Below are 15,238 nucleotides of genomic sequence, written 5' to 3' on the forward strand. Positions count from 1 at the left end.
GAACAATGTTATGATTTTTTTTTTTTATGTTACTCAGAAGTTTCTGGAAAATCCGAGAATTCTCGAGTCCCTTAAGTGTTAGTAACTGCATTTAACTCTAATGAAAAATTTATCCCCTCCGTAGAATTTGTAGCAAATACGACACGTCTGGCGGACTTGAACCAAAATTGGACGGACATAGGACCCGAATTGCTCGACTACTTGTTTACGATACCGGAAACCGAGCAGCCAAAGGTATCTGGTAGGATAAGGTATCACTACTTGGAAAATCGTCCTATCGACAACTCGACGGTAATGCAAATGATCCAGATGGTGACCGATCGGTTGTTCGGCTACAGTGCCGAGAAGGCGGCGAGACTTCAGGCGCGAGTAATGCAAAACCCGGTACTCTTTTACTATTTCTCATACAGAGGGGCCCACAGCTTTAGCGAATACTTGAGCGGCAGTACACGAAACTTTGGTAAATTTGTTTGAAAGTCCATGTCATTTAATCCCGTAAAATTCTACAAACGCATGCACAAACTCGGTTTCCAATTTTAGGCGCAAGTCACACCGACGACATTGCTTACGTATTGGATTGTTATTTCAATCCAACTACGACACAACGCGATCGGGACATGCAGAAGAGGATGATTGGTATCTGGATGTCGTTTGCAACAGGCGGGGAAGTGGATTTCCGAGATTATTTTTATTAGTGAGTAAGAATTTCTTCTCTGCATGCACGATGTAAGGAGACTGTAGTGTGTAGATGTTTATGTTTACTCTTTTCAATCCTTTGCTTCCGATGAGAAGCCCGTAAGACGGCAATGCCGTCTAATAAATGAGATGCGGGTGTGCAAATCATTAATCTACGAGAGAATTTTGTTGAGAATATGTAAATTTGAACAACTGGTGAATTTGAAAAATTAACGACGGAGCCAGGAATCGAACCTGGAATCTAGCGATGCTTTACCGGAGACTTACTCCTCTAGACCACCTAAATTATTTTTATTAGTTCATATCCCGAAGATAATTATTATTAATTTATAAAATGTAACATTATAATTGACTATTTTCAGATCACGTTCCGTTAGGGTATGAATACACGGTCCAGGATTATTGACCTCGCGGATTATGACAGGCATGAAGATGGAAACGAGCTACATCAGCGCCTACAGATAGGCAACCGGTTGTTTTAACCTCTTTTCTTAGATGGTGAATTGTAACTGAAGTTGCCTATATGCAGGCGCCAGAACGGCTTGTTTCCGTCTTTAGCCACGCGTGAGACTTGGGAATCGATCAAACTGAAATTAGGCTGACTATATTGTTCAATTTACATAGGGCTTTTCGTTCAATTGAGAATTGATTACTAGCGATATGATAAATCGGAAGGAACAGAGGCTCAGAAAAAGTTAAATCTGTGCGTACGCTTTGTATTAAAATGTGAACATATTACGCGTAACGCGGTTATAGAGTAGAGAATTTTCATAGCATGTCTGATGTGGGTAAAAATCAGTGTATATGAATCAAAAACAATCGTTCGATGGAAGCTAATGAAAATTGCCAAATAGTCGTTCGTTCATTTTTTTTTCACCATCTTATTGCACTAATATGCCAACTTTTCTAGAATTCAGAAAGTCTATTTCGACATGACAGATTTCTATAATCCTGAATCAATCGAATGGCCGCATATCATTGTAAATGATAAAAGGAACTTAGATATTTATACCGATTACTTTGCTTTTTTATTATTTAGTAATTGTCATCGTTATCTTTATCATTTTCTACATTGCAATAATCACGCTGCAATAATGTCGCGGTTGCGCGTCTGTACAATTATGTGTGTTTTTTGTTCAATCTAATTAGTAAGATGCTGAAGACTGGTATCATGTGGCCCAGGACGAGCCGATCAACATTCAAGGACTTTCGGTATTTGCATATCGCGGGACCGACACTGAGAGAAATAAATATAAACAGGAACGGGAACTTTGGTGATAAGAAATTTTGGAACAGTCTCGGATTTCGAGAAAACATCGTGGATCCATGGTATGACGATGAAGAGACACTTGTCGAATATATATAACTTTGAACTGCTACACTGAATCGTTGGTCTAGTATACAGTACGCATCGTCGACTGATAATCCAAACTGGTTCAGAAATAAAACTGGTATAATAAATATTATGACTTTGACAGGGTGGCCACTCAATTCCGATCACGGAATTCCCTGACATTTCCCGGTTTTCCCTGACTAAAATCATTATTTTTCCCTAACATTTTGATGCACAATTTGTGCAGAAATCACTAAAAACTATAGTAACCTAGGTAAAGTATGGCTAAATATATTAAAATTATAAAAGTTTTAAAAAGTTGTTTATTCCGTTCATTATGATTTTTGAAAGTTGACAAAAAATGAAAATTTCCATTTCCGTGGTCTTGTTAAGTATACACTTAAGAAGGGGCTCCAAGAAGCGAAATATTTTTAGAGCTATTATTTGAACATTTATGCTGTTTGCAATGAAAATCGAGGTTCGAAGAATTATGACTAATTAACGAATGTGTAACTTTTTGAAAAATAAACTTAAAAATTTTTTTCCAACGGGACATTTTTCTTTCAAGTGTTAAGAATACACCACAATTTATCCAAATTTTCAAATTGATATTTATTACAGCAAAACAATTATTTTGTGCGGTGTACTGTCTAGATGCGGCGCGTCTATGCCATAACAGTTGCGCATAGCCCTATTTTCAGCGTTAAATTAAAATTACTAATATTGAAGATAGAATTCCGGGTGCTCGTACTTTTTCATTGAAAATTTCCTCCTCTTTAAGAATCGTTTTAAAATTTTCGCTAGCGCTTTTACTTTTTGAGTTATTGCCAAAAAACTGAGGCTTCGTTTTTTCTAGACTATTAGGCGTCGGTGAACGTGCGTCTCCACACGCAGTGACGGCCATAGATAAATCAGACCGATGTCTGCTCGTACTACTGAATTCATGTGACAATCAACAACTAAGCTTTTAATCGTCAATAAAAAGAGAAGAAAAATTGGGACGATGCGGTGATAGCATCTCAATTTTATGGACAAGGCTTTTGAAATCCGTGAGTTCTATAAAAAGTCCCTGACCAACCAAACAATACGATCTATTTATAGTTGTCATCACATTTTTTGTGAGAATTTGAAAATAGTATGTAAACGAGTATTTATAGTATGCATTTAACATGTGTAAATTATTGATGAGTGTTATTCCATGTTTACTGATGTTTTAAGTAATTTACGAATACAAATATATAGACATGAGAACCATGAAAGTTTCCTCAATATTCTAACTGATTAGTACATAACAGAATAGTCGATAGACTAATCAATTTTCATTGCATAAGTATAATTGCAAAAACAAGATTAGTGTCAATAAGTAACGTACTGCAAACTGCAATTTAGAAACTCAAAGGAATAGGCTTGTATGTATATTTATGCATTCATTTCAATCGTCGATGAAACAATAAAGTGTTTCGTACAATCCAGTGTTAAATATTTTGCCAAAATCCTCAAACGCGTGTATGAGTTCGGAATTGAATGAATATCACTTGAGAGCTATTCATTGACCTTACGGTGCTTGCAGATCTTATTGTTAGTGCGTTGCGATAGACATGATTGTCGTTATGACTCTCGCCTTGTACGAGCGACCTCGTCGATTCGAAAAACATGTGATTATAGAAAGAAAATTCATTTTGTCAAACTCAAGGTAACGTTTCGGATTAGTCAATCACAATAATTTTCTGATACACAATGTCAACTTGATTAGGAACTCGGATAAGTTATCACTAAAATTGTAGACATTATCCTGTGTCTTTTAACATTTGCAGAAATATATGTATATAAGGCGAAGAAAAAAATTCGTGGTTTAGTATGAGGTACCCTAGACAGATATCAGTATTCTTGACGTATTGTTTCATGCTGCTCGATCAATTTCGAAAAAGACAAATCTTCAGTCAATTTGGTAGCGGTAAGACATTACTTACGATATCCGTTATGAAAATAAGCTATTAAAAATAACGGAAGTACGAGAAGGAAAAGAATCGAGTTTTGAATAATTCACTTATACAGTACATCGTATCAGTATTCTTTCGAACCGGATACTCAATAATAAACTCGCGATACGCAACGTTGCAAAAATTATATAACGTACTATAAACGAGCAAGGAAAAAATTTTCAGCTTTGTTCAAGTGATATTACCTGAACTGGAGTTGTGCTGCATTGAGATGTCAACGGTGACTATCAGTCAAGTAAATGTACAACTTAACAACGTCCGTGAAAATCGTCCGTTCTTCCTTTAATTTTTCGTTAACTGTCAGAATTAATATCAGATTCTCACACTTGATTACAGTTCTGTTAGTGGGTGAAAGTGCAGCATTCTACAATGAAACTTTCTACTCTTACAACCTTCTTCATGGGATGTGGTCTCTGTCTTCCTACAAAATCGGATCAATCGTCACCGAGGGTAGAGACACCCCTGGGAATCATCGAAGGTTTTTACAACACCTCAAGTACCGGTAAAATATACGAAGCTTACCAAGGTATACCCTACGCCACACCGCCGATCGGAGAATTGAGATTCGAACTTCCAATACCGATTTCTCCGTGGTCCGGAGTTCTTACAGCCAAGAAATTTGGCTCGTCGTGTATCCAATACGGCGCTGTGGCACCCGTGCAGAGCACTGGTAGCGGTGTAAACGATTCCGAGGATTGCCTCTACTTGAACATTTACACACCAGCGATGTCGAGGCGGCAGAATGAAAGATTCAGAAGACCGAGGAATTCTCTACCCGTTATATTCTACATTCACGGTGGTGCTTTCAGTGCTGGAAGCGGGATGTATTACGGGCCAAAGTACTTGCTCAACGAGGACGTGATTCTCGTCACCTTGAATTACAGACTTGGACCACTCGGTGGGTTCATCAATTTTATTAGAAATTTAATTTATCGGTACGTGACACTTAGGACGATGAAATTGCAGGTTTTCTTAGCACGGAGGACGACACGGTGCCAGGAAATATGGGACTCAAGGATCAAGTAATCGCGTTGCGCTGGATCCAAAACAACATCGAATCTTTCGGTGGTGATCCAAAGCAGGTTACGATCGTTGGTCAGAGCGCCGGTGGCGCAGCCGTGCAATATCACTTCCTGACCAACATCACAAAGGGTCTGTTTCGAGGTGAGTTATCACAAATATACCTTGCAAGATAAGACGCACTCGATTCTTTTACACGCGAAAATTCCCTAAGGCGGAATGTCGATAAGTGGAACCGCGTTGAACTGTTGGACCCAAGCAGAAGCTGCTCTGTTTAAAGCGAAAAAGCTTTCCGCAATTCTCGGATGTCCGTGCGACGATGTCAAAAGCATGATTGAGTGCTTGAAAACACGAGACGCTCATCAGATCACGCAGGCAGCTGGAATGTTCTCGGTAAGTGGGACCAGTGAGGTTTGATCCTGAGAAATTTATCGAAATATGACACGAGTCGGCGAATTTTATCATCTGAAGCGATAAGCGTTGCTTAGATTGTTATTGTAGGAATTGCGTTAAATGGCGAAATATGCAATTTCAGCCCTGGTTGTACAATACGATACCCCCGTTCGGACCGGTAGTTGAGAAGGGAGGTGGCCAGTTCACGATGATTGATCGGCCACCAATTGATTCGATAATTTCTGGCAGAGTTCAGGATCTACCCTGGATGACGAGCATCGTGAGTGAGGACGGGCTTTTCCCGGCTGCCGGTATGAATTTCAAATTTCTTCCCCGTCTGTGTAGCGTATTCAAAAATTACAACTAGAAGTGGTGATCGGAAAACTAGGGTTTCTGATCGAGATGAAAGTATCGAGAAATCGCGTCTTGATGTATATAACTGTAATTTAAAGGTTGTTTTTATGTAGAGACTTCAGGTACCTACTATTCGTTTAATTGAAAGACTTCATGTGAATAAGATTTTTACTTACTTGAGAAAGGGAGCTAAAAGATACATATTCAAAGTACTTACTTTTTAATAATAAGACAAGTTAACAGTTTTATGAAAAAATCTTCAAAGTTTGATGTAGTTAGTTTCGTTAGAAAAATGTGTAAGTAATTAAAATTGCAGTTTATCACAAGACTGAATGAATAATAAATGTCGATGATTAATGATGAGTTTAATTTTACCTTGCATTTTGTGAACAACGTTATGATTTTTTTTTTTTAGTGATTCAGAAGTTTCTGGAAAATCCGAGAATTCTCGAGTCCCTTAAGTGTTAGTAACTGCATTTAACAATGAAAAATTTATCCCCTCCGTAGAATTTGTAGCAAATACGACACGTCTGGCGGACTTGAACCAAAATTGGACGGACATAGGACCCGGATTGCTCGACTACTTGTTTACGATACCGGAAACCGAGCAGCCAAAGGTATCTGGTAGGGTGAGGTATCACTACTTGGAAAATCGTCCTATCGACAACTCGACGGTAAAGCAAATGATCCGAATGGTGACCGATCGGTTGTTCGGCTACGGTGCCGAGAAGGCGGCGAGACTTCAGGCGCGAGTAATGCAAAACCCGGTATTCTTTTACTATTTCTCATACAGAGGGGCCCACAGCTTTAGCGAATACTTGAGCCGCAGTAAACAAAACTTTGGTAAATTTGTTTGAAAGCCCATGTCATTTAATCCCGTAAAATTCTACAAACGCATGTACAAACTCGGTTTCCAATTTTAGGCGTAAGTCACATCGACGACATTGCTTACGTATTGGATTCGTATTTCGATCCAACTACGACACAACGCGATCGGGAAATGCAGAAGAGGATGATTGGTATCTGGATATCGTTTGCAACAGGCGGGTAAGTGGATTTCCGAGATTATTTTTATTAGTTCATATCCCGAAGATAATTATTATCAATTTATAAAATATAACATTATAATTGACTATTTTCAGATCACGTTCCGTTAGGGTATGAATACACGGTCCAGGATTATTGACCTCGCGGATTATGACAGGCATGAAGATGGAAACGAGCTACATCAGCGCCTACAGATAGGCAATCGACTGTTTCAATTTCTCTTTTTAGATGGTGAATTGTAACTGAAGTTGCCTATATGCAGGCGCCGGAACGGCTTGTTTCCATCTTTAGCCACGCGTGAGACTTGGGAATCGATCAAACTGAAATTAGGCTGACTATATTCTTCAATTTACGTAGGGCTTTCCGTTCAATTGAGAATTAATTAACAGCGATCTGATAAATCGGAAGGAACAGAGGCCTAGAGAAAGTTAAATCTGTGCGTACGCTTTGTATTAAAATGTGAACATATTACGCGTAACGCGGTTATAGAGTAGAGAATTTTCATAGCATGTCTGATGTGGGTAAAAATCGGTGTATATGAATCAAAAACAATCGTTTGATGGAAGCTAATGAAAATTGCCAAATAATCGTTCGATCATTTTTTTTCACCATCTTATTGCACTAATATGCCAACTTTTCTAGAATTCAGAAAGTGTATTTCGACATGACAGATTTCTATAATCCTGAATCAATCGAATGGCCGCATAACATTGTAAATGATAAAAGGAACTTAGATATTTATACCGATTACTTTGCATTTTTATTATTTAGTAATTGTTATCGTTATCTTTATCATTTTCTACATTGCAATAATCACGCTGCAATAATGTCGCGGTTGCGCGTCTGTACAATTATGCGTGTTTTTTGTTCAATCTAATTAGTAAGATGCTGAAGACTGGTATCATGTGGCCCAGGACGAGCCGATCAACATTCAAGGACTTTCGCTATTTGCATATCGCGGGACCGAGACTGAGAGAAATAAATACAAACAGGAACTCGAACTTTGGTGATAAGAAATTTTGGAACAGTCTCGGATTTCGAGAAAACATCGTAGATCCACGCTACAACCATGAAGAGACACTTTTCGAATATATGTAACTTTGAACTGCTACACTGAATGGCTGGTTAAGTGTACAGTACGCATCGTCGACTGATAATCTAACTTGGTCCAGAAATAAAACTGGTATAATAAATATTATGACTTTGAAGACTGAAAAAATTATTTTAATCGCTAAACCCGGAAGAAGCGTTTAAATTATGATAAGTCGTGATGTTCGTGACAGGAAAAACGATCAAAGCGAATTACACTTTTTACCGTATAATGGAACTGTGGACTGATTGTGAGGTTTGTTATGAATTTTGACTTATTGATTATAAGTCAAATGTAAAAGAAAGGGAAATAAATAGACAATTACGAGAAATAGTTGTTGACGATCAAGGAGAAAATTATGCATTCATTTGGGTCATTTTGGTTGAAAAAGTCAATTATAATTTAATAGTACAGAATACCCAATTTATAGGCCCTGCACGTCGCAACCCAACAAACTTGGTTTGATAGTTTAAAAAATATAAGTGGACGGCACAGGTGCAAAAGTTAAAAGATATAAGAGACAATAGTCGAGTAAGAATGAAACAAAATAGTAACAATAACATAAAAACGGACGGTAAAAGTGTATATAGATAAAATCGAGCGGAACAATTATTCGAAGAATTTGAAGGGAGAGTGTTTGATGTGTCGTATTTATAATTTTAGAATGGTGTGACTTTCTTTATCGTTTCAGTTCGTCGTTATTTATTGAATTTGTTACCTGATCAGGATTTGAGTTAATTTCACACACTTTACGATTTCCTGACACCTCCATACACAACTCTCTCCTTCTAAAGTCGTAGGCCTACTAATTTGCCGATCTGCTGATCCGCTGATCCGTCCGAACTTCGGTTCTTACTTTCGTCTATCAAAATATACACATCGTCACAGGTTGTTACCCGAGATTATTGGCACGGCGTTCCAGAAAATCGTGCATTTACTGAAATAAAGAATAGATTCATAGCCCCAACGATAACTACACCCTGACAACCGCAAAACACGTTGGTCGATATTCTAAACATAGTGACGGCTCTCCTGTACTTCATTCGGTTATTTATTGTAATCTAGATACGGCATTTACGTGATGACTGTAAGAAACTTCAACGAGGCGAAACAGACCCTGACTTCACTCCGCCGAAACCATTGAATACACGTCAGCGTAATATGCGCTTTTATGAAATAGCTTTTATGAAATATGAAAGAGAGCCAAGATCATTGCACAGGAAGAAAGTCCCACAACACCGGTGGAAATTCAAATACTATTTACACATACCGCCATTCCAGCCTTGGCTGAACAGTCCCTACTCTCCGTTTGGCCCGGTGGTCGAAAAGGGTGGTGGTCGATTCACGATCATCGATCGTCCGCCGATTGAAACAATCGCTTCTGGGCATGTGCAGAATCTACCATGGATCACGAGCGTGGTCAGTCAGGAAGGTCTCGTCCCGGCGGCAGGTGAGATTCGATGAATTACATACGCACATGTTCTCTACACACGATTGTTCGTCTTAATAAGACTTGCTCGCCGCCTAGAATTCATAACTAGCGAGACGCTTCTCCAATAGTTGAACGGCAACTGGACTTCCATAGCGCCCGAATTGCTAGAGTTTAATTACACGATTCCGTCAGTCGAACATCACACTGTTTCCGAATTGATAAGGCAACATTACCTGGGGAATTCGGTCCAGATCGACAACTCAACAATCTCGCCACTCGTCAGGATGATCAGCGATCGATTGTACGTCTACGACGCCGCGGTTGCCCGTACTCTTTTACTACTTCACTTACAGAGGAAACCACAGTTTCAGCGAGTATTACAGGGGTGGAAGCACTGTGAATATCGGTAAATCTTTCTGGGACTTTGTATTATGAAGCCACCGACACTCCTAAACCGTCTCAATTCCTCCCCTCGATCTCGTACAAATGATTACCTCGTAAGATATTATACACCAATAGTCTTCCCGTAATAGGAGTGAGTCACCTAGACGATCTCGGTTACGCGATGGACTCGTTTTTCGATCCAACAACGACGAAAGACGATCGGGAAATCCAAGAAGTTATGATTAATCTGTGGGTATCTTTCGCAAAGAACGGGTGAGTCTACGTCTCCGATATTCCGACGTTGTCCAAGGATCTTCTTGGATTGTGCGAAATTATTGACGTACAAATTTTTCAGCAAACCTGATCTGAGTGTCGGATGGAACGAGTTGAGCAAAAGTGACGACAGTTTTAGTTACCTGAGAATAGCAGGACCGAAAGATCTTTACATGGAAAACAACGAAAACTTTGGGCATAAGAATTTTTGGCTCGGTATACATTTTCGTGAAAATACTTGGTAAAATAGCTACACTTCAGACGTAAAAAATAATGGAAATACATACTAATGCGTAACAGCTTGTATTTCGCTAAACTTGTACTAAAAATAAAACTTCAAGTAAACAAGGCGTCTCTTATGTACATAGATTTTCCCATACGTGTGCGACATTTGTCTTCAGTTTACTTAAGTACATTTTATTGGCATCTAACGATTATTTAACCACACGTATTTTGACGTATCAGAATAATAAATCTGCGTGTATGGATTCATTTTTCGTCGTGTAAACAGCTGTTTCATTTTCATCGCGCCAGACCTTTTACTCCGAAACTCAGTAAGATTCAAAATAATGTTCCGCACAAAATATCCAAGGTTCGATGGGGAAAAGAACATGTAGGAACCAAATTTTTTGTACTTGAAGGCACGAAGAAAATGTGAAATTGAAATTGCTTTGTTCAAACGGAACAGTGTATTTATTTGGTTGATATCTCGAAGACCATCAACTTTCGCATCAAAAAGTACATGATTGTTACCTGAAATAGGCCACCGATAAATCATACGAGACGGTCAAATTGCTACGGAGCAAGGTATCTTCGCATGAGGGAAGACGACTTTCACATGACCTCGGAAGCTCCGCTGACAAAAAATCTCATACCTTGATGTTCTTTCCCCCATCGATACTTGAATATTGTGTACGATACATTTTTTCTGTCTTTTTTAGTTTTTGTATTGCAATTACCGAACTCCTTCCGGAAAGGGCCTACACTTAAAATTAGACCGAAACGTTAACCACACTTGCTGTATTTTATTTTCTTTCTATGATCGTTATAACCAACCTCCCAATTTGAGAGTCATTATTCTGCACAATAAAACTATCGTAAATGTCAGTCAACATAAACCGAGTCCCATCCTTCCGCATAGTCGCTAGGTAAGATAGATATTTACCCATTGAACGTAATCAGTGTCCTCGAGTTATTGAATATGTCGACAGGTGGAATCACGCATGAACTAAAGTGCGATACGTAACATCTGTACAATGAAACAGGAGGTAAACACCTGTAATTAAGTAATGCGCGGGTATTTAAGCCCCATACGACAGTCAAAACTGTCCACATTCTCATACCGTGCCACCGTTGAAAAACTTTTTACGACGAGGGACTCACAGCTTGTGACGAGATGAAATTTTCCGTAATCGCAACGATGTTGCTCGGACACTGCATCTGTCTTTCGCAAGGCGAGACCGAGACATACCCGACGGTGACAACGCCTTTGGGGACCATCGAGGGCTACTACGACACTTCGTCCGGAAACCGTACTTTCGAGGCCTATACAGGGATTCCGTACGCCGAACCCCCGGTCGGAGATTTGAGATTTGAGGTGAGCAGGCGGTGGCGCACCACGTCGTTGGGTGTGCGTCGCGATCGTGATTTCTCTTGGTAATCAAAGCGAGGCTGTGACAGATCCCCAAGGCGATTTCCGCGTGGTCGGGTGTCCTTTCGGCGAAGGGATACGGCTCAGCGTGTGTGCAGCCCAGCGCCATCCATGTCAGCTACGTGGAGAAGACGGTGACCGGTGCCGAGGATTGTCTTTACCTCCACGTTTATACCCCGGCTGCGAATTCCTCGGGAAATTTACTACCGGTCATATTCTTCGTTCACGGAGGAGGTTTCCAATTTGGTTCGGCCGAATCGTACGGTCCTCATTACTTGCTCGACAGCGACGTCGTCCTGGTTACCCCCAACTACAGACTCGGAGTATTTGGTAAGCCGGAAATGGTTCGAAATTTCTTCATCCGCTCCATGTGACTTTTCGTACTCTTGTATCAGGTTTTCTAAGTACAGAGGACGCCACAGTATCCGGAAATATGGGGCTGAAGGACCAAGTGATCGCTTTGCAATGGGTCAAGGACAACATCGAGTACTTTGGCGGAAACCCGGAGAGCATCACGCTTGTCGGTCAAAGCGCCGGGGCGGTGAGCGTTCATTATCACTACTTGACGAATCTCACATCAGGCTTGTTCCAAAGTACGTATAAAAGCGGATTGTCGATGTTTGGACTGACTACAGCTGCTCTTCCGGTACGTAAAATCAATGCCCGATGCGTGTAACAATTTCCACAGGAGGAATGTCGATTTCCGGGACCGCACTGTATCCCTGGGCTCAGACTGAGGCTTCCCTGGTAAAGGCTAAGGTCCTTGCTGCTTCTTTGGGATGTCCTACTATCAGCGTTGGATGTATGGTCAAATGCTTAAAAAACCAAACAGCGGATGATATCGCGCTGGCGACCTGGGCATTCACGGTAATTAGTGGCTCAGGAAGTCTTTTATAATCACCATAATCAATGGGGCAGTAGAACGCGTGTTCAGCTAGCGTAACATGCGCACGTCATTCAAGTTATTTCGCGAAACTAAATTCGAGGAGAGCGTTTGCCGATCGATGAAAAAAAATTTTTCAAAGTCGAAGCGATCGACCTTGCATCCGACGGTTTGAAGTACTAGAAAATATTCTTCTCATTAGCCGTGGCTCGCAAGTCCCATGGTTCCATTCGGACCGGTCGTTGAAAAGGGGGACGCCAACTTCACGTTCATCGATCGATATCCCATTGATATAATCACATCGGGCGATGTACAGGATTTACCGTGGATCACGAGCGGCGTTTCCGAAGATGGATTGTATCCAGGTGAAATTTTATAAATCATCGCAATGCTACAATTGCAATTACTCAGTTGAAAATTTATTACTACGTTCGATTACGAAACTCAAAATAAATGCACATCGTAACCCTGATTATGTGCATTGTTCCGATAACATTGTTGTTGTATTGAACATTCGTTACTTTCTGTGGTAGATATTACTGCAGAAAACAGTAAATCCAAGTGACAATATAGTAACTGGCGAAAATAGTAACCGTTACGCCAATTGTCGAAATTTTAACAAATTTTGCGTTTTTCTGTGCAGCTGCTTTGTTTATCGCTAATGCGACGGACCTCGATTACTTGAATGAAAATTGGAACGCAATCGCACCCTCTCTATTGGATTTCAACTACACCATTCCAGTCAGCAATCGTTCGACCGTCAGTGAATTGATAAAACAGCATTACTTGGGTAAAAAATGAATCAATACATCTACCACTGCTGTCGGCAAATCGATATCATCGATCTAAAAACGCCAAAACCCTCTATGCGAATCTTTTTTTTTTCCACAAATATCATACGACCAATAGTTTCGGAGATTCAGCCTCCAGTGTGGACATATTTATTAGGATATTACATATACGTGCGAGACTATCGCTCGATATATTCGTAACTTTTGAAACGATTGAACGAGGGGCCAATGAAAAAATGGTAGAGTTCAGAGGGTAAAGATAACACGTGGATACGAAAACCATCTAATCCTTGCTACCCGCATTTATAAGCATTTTGCACTCGTTTCCAAACCATTATGCGGTATGTGACCAGCAATCCACTTGCTGGCATACATCAACTTCATTATACCGATCGTATGATGGTGGAACTTAATGAACTTCGCAATTGTCGGACTAAAAAACAACAGTTCAATGTATAGAACGAAGATTTTGGTATCAGGTATCCAGGACTTGTAACGGATTGTTTGGGTATGGAAATTATTCGCAATATGGAAAAGGGCTATCGGGACGTTTTTTTCAAGAATTGATTGAATAACTTGATTTTTATCAAGACTATTATGTACCTGAAGTTCCGGTCCGTTAGGTAGTTCGATCGAAAAATCAAGTTCTCGCAAATACTCATTCAATTTTTAAAGTAAAAATGAATGAGCCATGCTCTTGGGCAGCTCGCCAGTAGTTGAGTAAATTTATCCCTCAACAATTCGTAACTGCAAGTCGAAATATGAGACAACTTGAATTTTCGATCCGACCTGATGGATCGAAGGTTCGGATAAATCCACTATTTCGAAATTAATAAGGCGACATTACATAGGAACAAGTGAAATCTGCAACTCAACAATCGAAAATTTCGTCCACCTGATGACCGATCGTTTGTACCTCTTCGGTACCCAAAAAGCCGCGCTTCTACAAGCAGACGCGAACGAAAATCCCGTACATTTCTATTACTTCACCTACAGAGGAGCGCACAGTGTTAGCGAATATTTCAGCAACGGAGTAACCACAAATTGGGGTAAATCTTCCTAAGAACGTACATAATTTTTAAAAACAAGTACAGACCTAAACCGTCATGAATGGTCTCTCGCAATTTTACGTAAGACATGACGTCGTAAGAAATTATAGAAATTATATGCTCACTGTGATTAGGAGTGGCTCACGGAGACGACATGTGCTACGCAATCGATTCGTTTTTCGACGCAACGACCACGGAGAATGACAAAGCGATGCAAAAAGTAATAATCAAGCTCTGGGTATCGTATGCGACGAACGGGTGAGTTTGTGTTTTCGCTTCTCTGATAATCCGAAATTACCAATGGATTTTACCGGATTGGAATCGTAAATATTTTTCAGTACGGCCGACGTGGGCGTCGAATGGAACCCCTTGAACGGATCCAGCAGTAATTTGAATTACCTGAGAATCGCAGGACCAGACAACCTTTACATGGAAAGCAACTCGAACTTCGGACGAAAGGATTTCTGGTCCACTATCAATTTTGAAGAAAATATTTTATAAGTAGCTACGAATCATGCCTACGAAGTAAAGAACCTTCTCGTTCTCGCATGGAGTTTAAACATAAATTTTCTATACCATAACCGTGCACATTGAATTTACAGCTTCGTTGTAGATGGTAAAGTACAGAAACCCTGTGCGTAAACTCTCCTATACGAGAACGAGCAAATTTCATTGTTGATCTTCGAGAATTCTACTGAGACACTTGCTACAAACAGCTTTTATTACAGAAATATACTGCACAATCTATAAGCATACGTACGATAGCTAAACGCAGTCTTATTCCACCGCTGGTAAGATTTTCTATGGTTTTCCCTACTCTCACTTAAGTACCAACATTATAT

General features: G+C 40.0%; 3 protein-coding genes and 1 long non-coding RNA gene across 4 annotated transcripts in view; 3 read left to right on the plus strand and 1 right to left on the minus strand.

Moving 5' to 3' along the window:
- Positions 1-15,238, minus strand: part of LOC124304613 (luciferin 4-monooxygenase-like) — a 49,498-nt gene that overhangs the window by 31,715 nt on the left and 2,545 nt on the right. The gene's annotated exons all lie outside the window — the stretch shown is intronic.
- Positions 3,876-8,051, plus strand: LOC124304609 (venom carboxylesterase-6-like). Its single transcript, XM_046763076.1, has 8 exons — positions 3,876-3,983; positions 4,366-4,927; positions 4,996-5,193; positions 5,264-5,442; positions 5,585-5,753; positions 6,304-6,639; positions 6,720-6,843; positions 7,725-8,051. The coding sequence occupies exons 2-8, from the start codon at positions 4,399-4,401 to the stop codon at positions 7,939-7,941; spliced, it is 1,752 nt and encodes a 583-aa protein (XP_046619032.1). The 5' UTR covers positions 3,876-3,983; positions 4,366-4,398; the 3' UTR covers positions 7,942-8,051.
- On the plus strand, positions 9,490-10,281 carry LOC124304619 (uncharacterized). Its single transcript, XR_006908232.1, has 3 exons — positions 9,490-9,771; positions 9,899-10,022; positions 10,105-10,281. It is a non-coding gene; the product is annotated as an uncharacterized LOC124304619 (long non-coding RNA).
- On the plus strand, positions 11,345-15,151 carry LOC124304612 (venom carboxylesterase-6-like). Its single transcript, XM_046763079.1, has 9 exons — positions 11,345-11,619; positions 11,703-12,003; positions 12,069-12,266; positions 12,362-12,540; positions 12,759-12,921; positions 13,200-13,346; positions 14,199-14,396; positions 14,531-14,654; positions 14,735-15,151. The coding sequence occupies exons 1-9, from the start codon at positions 11,419-11,421 to the stop codon at positions 14,895-14,897; spliced, it is 1,674 nt and encodes a 557-aa protein (XP_046619035.1). The 5' UTR covers positions 11,345-11,418; the 3' UTR covers positions 14,898-15,151.

The sequence above is a fragment of the Neodiprion virginianus genome, chromosome 5 (assembly GCF_021901495.1).
Source record: "Neodiprion virginianus isolate iyNeoVirg1 chromosome 5, iyNeoVirg1.1, whole genome shotgun sequence".
NCBI classification, from domain to species: domain Eukaryota; kingdom Metazoa; phylum Arthropoda; class Insecta; order Hymenoptera; family Diprionidae; genus Neodiprion; species Neodiprion virginianus.

What these genes read in the sequence shown, in the direction of transcription:
- LOC124304609 (XM_046763076.1), top strand. Translation starts at nt 4,399, where the DNA reads ATGAAACTTTCTACTCTTACAACCTTCTTCATGGGATGTGGTCTCTGT. An exon ending in CACAAAGGGTCTGTTTCGAG is followed by an intron (nt 5,194 to 5,263) that starts GTGAGTTATCAC and finishes AAATTCCCTAAG; the next exon opens with GCGGAATGTCGATAAGTGGA. An exon ending in AGGCAGCTGGAATGTTCTCG is followed by an intron (nt 5,443 to 5,584) that starts GTAAGTGGGACC and finishes ATGCAATTTCAG; the next exon opens with CCCTGGTTGTACAATACGAT.
- LOC124304612 (XM_046763079.1), top strand. Translation starts at nt 11,419, where the DNA reads ATGAAATTTTCCGTAATCGCAACGATGTTGCTCGGACACTGCATCTGT. An exon ending in TGGCGACCTGGGCATTCACG is followed by an intron (nt 12,541 to 12,758) that starts GTAATTAGTGGC and finishes TCTTCTCATTAG; the next exon opens with CCGTGGCTCGCAAGTCCCAT. An exon ending in CGAAGATGGATTGTATCCAG is followed by an intron (nt 12,922 to 13,199) that starts GTGAAATTTTAT and finishes TTTTCTGTGCAG; the next exon opens with CTGCTTTGTTTATCGCTAAT.